Source organism: Cebus imitator, unplaced genomic scaffold (assembly GCF_001604975.1).
Source record: "Cebus imitator isolate Cc_AM_T3 unplaced genomic scaffold, Cebus_imitator-1.0 Scaffold343, whole genome shotgun sequence".
Taxonomy (NCBI): domain Eukaryota; kingdom Metazoa; phylum Chordata; class Mammalia; order Primates; family Cebidae; genus Cebus; species Cebus imitator.
Genome location: NW_016107658.1, coordinates 965,799 through 972,319, shown reverse-complemented (window position 1 = coordinate 972,319; position 6,521 = coordinate 965,799). Strand labels below are relative to the sequence as shown.

The window sequence follows — 6,521 nt, the reverse complement described above, 5'->3', positions numbered from 1 at the left end:
CAGTCATAACACCAACAACAGCATGAAACATCCCACCATCTATCTTCATTTTGCTATTAACTGGAGGCAAAAGAAATGCTGTCACTCAGGTAGTATCTCAATGAAGGGAAAGACTCTCACAGACAGGCACCAAGGCAAGAATCACTAGCACACAGTCTATAAGTGAAATCTAAAGACAAAAAAGCAAGCATCTAGGATACATCCCTTGCACACACCTCCTCTTTTATAACCAGCAGAGTGAAGTTGGTTGCTGAAGTTATAGAACCAATAGTATATTTTCCACAGATGGCTGATGATAGCAGAACATGCCCTGGCTAAGTCCCCCACCCTTTTCTTGAGTAGCTCATTGTTATGAGCCACGGACTCACCAACACCAGGTCACATGTTCTATACTCTTTCCCAAAAACAGTGACAAAATATGCTGAGCCATCCATATTTCCTCAGTTATATTGAGGCAGGAGACATAACAATTAAGCAGTCTGTGGAGCCAGAGCAACCTCAGCTCAAACCATGCCTTAGCCACTTGTTGTGGGACCTAAGGAAAGTTACTGAAACTTCTTTAGACAAGTTTATCAATAAAATGGGTAGAGTTGACTGGCTCCAAGATTCCTTGACCCTTTGATGTATTTGTCCTGCATAATTCCTAAGACTGTGATTATAATGGATTTTACTCTCATGATTAGGTTGTTACATAGCACAGTTGACTTTAATACAGGGAAATTATCTGATGGGCCTTGCCTAAGCACAAGAGCCCTTTAAAAGCAGAGGTCTCCCCAGCTTGTCAAAAGAGAGGAAGTCAGAGATTCAAAGCAAAAGAAGGCTTCAAAGTGCCATCACTGGCTCTGAGATGTGGAAACCCACATGAAAGGACCAAAAAGAAGCCCCTAGGAGCTAAGAGCTACAGCCCTCCACCCAACAGCCAGCAAAGAAACAAGGACCTTGGTCCTACAACCACAAAGAACCAAATTCTGCCAACAAGAAAAATGAGCTTGGATAACGTTAGGAGAAATACCTAATTAGATGATGGGGGGATGGATGTAGCAAGCCACCATGGCACGTGTATACCTATGTAACAAACCTGCATGATCTGCACATGTACCCCAGAACTTAAAGTATAATAAAAAAAAAGAAGAAGAAAAAAAAATGTTTGGGATAAGAACCCAATACCTTGATTTCAGCCTTGTGAGAGCCTAAGCAAAGAACCCACTCGTGTCCACCCAAACTTCTGACCTACAGAACTGTGAGCTAATAAATGAGTGTTGCTGTAAGCCACTAAGTTTGTGGAAATTTGTTACACAGCAATAGAAAACTAATACAATGAGGACAGAGCAAGTGCTTAATAAATGTTACCTTTGATTATTACTAACTCATTGGGATCAGCTACACAGTTGTAAGAAGGCTAAAGTACAAATTATTTATGCAAGGCTGGCAGTGCAACATAGCCTTCAGATCCAGGGTCCATTTGGTCTAATATGGCTGATATTAAGTGTTTCTCAAAGGGAGAGACATCACTGGCATTCAATGGGGGGAGGGGTTCATTGTGCAGAACTGCCCCGGACATGGCGGTCCATTTATCATCTCTGGCTCCTCTCCCCCTAGTAGTAGTCTTTGCAACAACTGAAAATGCCCCTGTACATTTCCAAACATGCTCCTCCGTAAGGGTTGAGAACTACTTTAAGGGAAATTTCATAAGAAAGCATGAGTGCCTCCCGGGGCGGTGGCTCACACCTGTAATCCCAGCACTTTGGGAGGCCAAGGCGGGCGGATCACGAGGTCAAGAGATAGAGACCATCCTGGCCAGCATGGTGAAACCCCGTCTCTACTTATATAAAAAAAAAAAAAAAAACACATACAAAAATTAGCTGGTCGTGGTGGTGCACGCCTGTAGTGCCAGCTACTCGGGAGGCTGAGGCAGGAGAATTGCTTGAACCCGGGAGGCGGAGGTTGCGGTCAGCCGAGATCGCGCCACTGCACTCCAGCCTGGTGCCTGGCGACAAAGCAAGACTTAAAAACAAAAAAAAGAAAAAGAAAAAGAAAAGAAGGAAAGCATGGGTGTCTTAATGTTGCCATAAAGGTACCTCAATAACTACAATGTTACTCAAATTACCTAACACTAAGTATCACCAGCGGCACTTTAAAAATAATGATTCCCAAGATCTTTCCCTGGAGTCCCATTCCATAGGGCTGGGTGGAGCCCCAGGAATCTATACTCTTACTTAATGACCCCAGGTGAATCTTTTGTTCATGTAAGTTTGCGAAACACTGGGTTAGATATATACTCGACCATACCATGCATTTAGCAAAAGTTCACCACAATGGAACAATGACTCACACCAAAACTCTTTGAAACTGCCTTCTACAGAGCTGGACATCTCGTTTTGCACTATTCCATTATACAAGGTATCCTCTTGGACACAGTGATTTCAAGTGGGACTCCACAGTCATAGAAATGGGGATACTCTTCTGAAACTTTCCATCCTTACCAGACTTACTTTCTTGAAATGATATGCTCCATGGTGTAAAGTAGCACTTCTTAATTTTTTCTATTTATCCTATTTCGTATACTTTTAATACATGTGGAATTCAAAAAACGTCCGTGCCTCCAATTCCGTGGTTATTTTACTGTCTTCCCTTTTCAGACAAGTCCCTAAAAGGTGGCGCTCTTGGCTCCTTCCTTTGCCCCTCCTCTAACCCTGTCCTCCTTAGGTGACCTATGGTTTTCCTCCAACCTCGGCAGGGTCTGCCTTTTCGGGTTGATACAACGACCTGTCCTGCATGCCATATCCCAGGAGCGCGGGCATCAAAGTGTGGAAAAACAGATCAATGATGTTTTCTGTTCTGTTTCCAATACTCTGCCTGCCAGAATCCCTCGCCGCACCGCCCCACCACGAACCACATGGAGCCCACGGGCTACACGAGAACAGACAAAGGTCTGTACCTCTCCCATTTCTTAGCTATGTTTCTCTCGGTTGGCATGCCCTTTCCTCATCTCACTCCATACACGCACAGCTTTAGCAAATAATATGCACGCTTCTGGGACGGGCCCCAGCATTTCCCTCCCCTGAAAGGGCGGAACTAAAATGCAAGCGCCACAGTTGTCAGCAAAGGACTTCCCTGTTACCATGGTAAAGCCGCTGCTGCCATCTTTATTGTGGTTGACGAGTACTTGCAGCAACTTAAGAGAAAATAGCAAGGAAGTCTGCAGGCTGAAAGCCTTCAAATTAGCCTGGACTCAGCTGAATTTGGCTCGAAACGAAGTTATCTCAGGGTGGGGATTTAGTCCTCCGGTGGACGCAACACGCGCCAGCAGCTAATAGAATGTCGTTAGGGGACGGGCTCTGAGTCCGTTACGCCCAGGCACTTCCGGCTCACGCGCCGTACGGAAGCGTGGTCAGCGCTGGGCTTCTGCTCCGTACGGAAGAGTGCTTTGATGCACCGGAAGCCGAATCAAGAGAGCTATGGCGGGTTTGACTGTGAGAGACCCAGCGGTGGATCGTTCTCTACGTTCTGTGTTCGGTGAGAGGAATTCGTTGCAGCCAAGCAACGGGGAGGGACGCCCCTCTACACCTCCCATCTCACGAATCGCTACAGTAGCCGATGGTGGTTCGGGAGTGCAGTTCTCCCTGCCTATCCTGTAGGGCGTCCAACCTGGTGGACTCGTGAGCAAAGAGATGTTCCCATTCTGCCGAGGTCTCGTAGCCTTTCCGCAGTATCACTGGGGAAGTTAGACTAGCGTTCAGCTTCTGTGCGTTTCTCCTTTCATGAGCTTTAATTATTCTCTAGAAGAGAAGGTGCATGGCAACAGCTCCTCACCGTCCCGTACTACTTCTCACCTTCTGTCCCAGAATACAGACTATATGCCCAGGCTATAGATCCTAGTGTTCACTTCCTGCCCTCTCCTAAGTACTTTCATACTTTGCTTTGTGCCTGTGACATTTTAGTTCATCAGTAGTGGTAGCGGCCACCTGGTGTCCTGAGATGGATTGTAAGTGAATGAATGAATGATCTATTAAGACCTCCTCAGAGGAATTTTAAAAAGGATTGAAACTATTCTGAGTTATCTTTTTGGCTGAAATAAGTTGTTATTTTTTTTTTTAAATGTGATTGTTTTAAAGAACCTTTCGAAAGGGACATGACAAAGTGATTTAGAATAATTTTTAAACATCCTCCACTGCATTCATGGTCATTCTCCCTTAAATGTTGTATGTGTAGAAATACATATGAACCTGTTTTTAAAATTATATTAAATAACATTGTTATATTTTGTAGTCACTGATGAGACTTGCACACTTTAGGTAAATACCAGTGCCTTAGTATTTATTTTCACCAAAGTTAAGGAAAAATCTAACACTTGTCAGATCAGTCTGAGAACTAACATTTAGGAGTATCTGCACATTTTGTATTTAGTCTCAGTGGTGTATTTCCTTTGTTAAGAGGTTTGAAGAAATACAATGGAATTGGAATTGGAGAACATTATTTTGAGCCAGTTGTTACATATTTGATGATATAAATAGACAAATACTCTTTCTCACTAAAGATCTAGGTTATAAACTCAGAATTTATTGTTACTTATTTTCTTCCTTAGTGGGGAACATTCCTTATGAAGCTACTGAAGAGCAGTTGAAGGACATCTTTTCTGAGGTTGGACCTGTTGTTAGTTTCAGGTGAGATCCCTTTTTACTTCATGGTGGGAGCTTCTTAAAAATCACCACTAATTTGACTAGTGGTAATAATGGCAGGTTTTCTTTACTGGTGACTTTTCACATACATTGCATTCTTGCAACAACTTTATTGAGATATAATGTATATACTATACAATTGACATTTACTGTTACCTAAAATGTTTTTTTCATTAAAAATGTTTCTTAAAATATTTCTGTGAGGCAGTCAGAGCTATAAGGTTATTTATGTTACAGTGGGCCCAATTAAAGCATGGCAGTGTTAGCAGGAACCCTGTATGTGTGTAACATTTGTTCCTGATACTTGGTTCTGCTCTCCAGATTGGTATATGATAGAGAGACAGGAAAGCCAAAGGGTTATGGCTTCTGTGAATACCAGGACCAAGAGACAGCACTTAGTGCCATGCGGAACCTGAATGGGCGAGAATTCAGTGGGAGAGCACTTCGAGTAGATAATGCTGCCAGTGAAAAGAACAAAGAAGAGCTGAAGAGTAAGTACAAATCCAACTTGTATGCAGTATGAGTTAGTAAAGATGTAACAATGAAGATTTTCCATTTCTGATAAGTTTTAGAATATGCTGAAATGGTTAGCCACACAGCTTGTTTATTACTTGACTGACATGATGTGCCTGAGTTAGGTAAGTATTACATATATCTTTCAAAAATTTTTTTATAAATTTTTTTTTTGAAGCAATTCTCTGAAATTTCTATACCCTTGCTCTGGATGGAGCAGGGCAAGGCCTCAAACCATTTCAAAACTGCTCTGGCAAGCACTGTAGGAATGCATAGGGTCACTGCAGACCCAAGCATGCTGGAGTCTTGCTAGTAAGTGTATCTTTAAGAAACAGGTAAAGTTGACATTAGAAATAATTCAGTTGCTCCAGCCTGGGCGACAGAGCAAGACTCTGTCACAGAAAAAAAGAAAACAAATTTTTCCGTTGCTAAGGAGTTGATTTCCAGTTAAAGATTAATTCAAATTTATTAAGCCATTAGTAGTACTAACTATGGCATTAGTCATTTCTGTCACTGTGTTTCCAGGAATTTTTCAAATTAGCATGTTTTTCTGTTTTAACCTTTTGTTTCTATAATGACTTGTCCAAAGAAGTCAATGTGCCCAGTTCTCTAACTTAGGTTAACATTATCCATCCATGTGATCATGATCCCCAGCTTTCCTCTGAGAACAGAAAATACACTCTCATTTTTCTCCCCAGAAACAAGAGGCTTTCAAATCATTTATTTCTCAGCTCTGGAGAATCTAAAATTATCAGCTGGTTCTTACAGCAGCCCAGAAAATTAGATACTTGAAATGATTTAGCTTTTTGTTTTGCATCCCTAACTCTCTTGTACTTTCTTCTTGATTAGGCCTTGGCACTGGTGCCCCTGTCATTGAGTCACCTTATGGAGAGACCATCAGTCCTGAGGATGCCCCTGAGTCCATTAGCAAAGCAGTTGCCAGCCTTCCACCAGAGCAGATGTTTGAGCTGATGAAACAAATGAAGGTGGGAGGAGGCATTAGGTTATGAATAAAGCAAATCACATCAGGTTTTCAAGGAGTTAATTGAATTAGTTCCCTGAGCTCAAATAGAAATTGTCTGTAGACCACCATTTCTTGCACCTTCAATATTCTATATGTACACAATATATTTGACATTTTGTACAAAGAGCTTTCTATTTTTGTACAGAGACACAGCTATCCAAACAATCCAGCTGGGTTTTGTGGCCCGTAGATGTCAGATGTAGATATTAAAATTTGGCCTTTTTCCTAAATGACCGTATCACAGTATTTGAAATGCCTCTTTCTTCTCTTGCTTGCCATGACCAAGGTGTTTTTTTTTTTTTTTT

General features: G+C 42.0%; 1 protein-coding gene and 1 non-coding gene across 5 annotated transcripts in view; one reads left to right on the top strand and one right to left on the bottom strand.

Annotated features, from left to right (window-relative positions):
• The first annotated feature begins 3,136 nt into the window (after window positions 1-3,136).
• The window catches only part of CSTF2 (cleavage stimulation factor subunit 2), a 23,684-nt gene continuing 20,299 nt past the window's right edge, over window positions 3,137-6,521 (top strand). The window contains exons 1-4 of one of the 4 annotated variants that reach the window (XM_037730421.1): window positions 3,137-3,516; window positions 4,586-4,664; window positions 5,001-5,170; window positions 6,042-6,178. In XM_037730421.1, the coding sequence (XP_037586349.1) occupies window positions 3,459-3,516; window positions 4,586-4,664; window positions 5,001-5,170; window positions 6,042-6,178 (444 nt within the window). In that variant the 5' untranslated portion in view covers window positions 3,137-3,458. The other 3 variants (XM_017505863.2, XM_017505865.2, XM_037730422.1) reach the window with 3 other exon arrangements.
• Window positions 5,372-5,504, bottom strand: LOC119467875. The gene has a single exon (XR_005196514.1). It is a non-coding gene; the product is annotated as a small nucleolar RNA SNORA9 (small nucleolar RNA).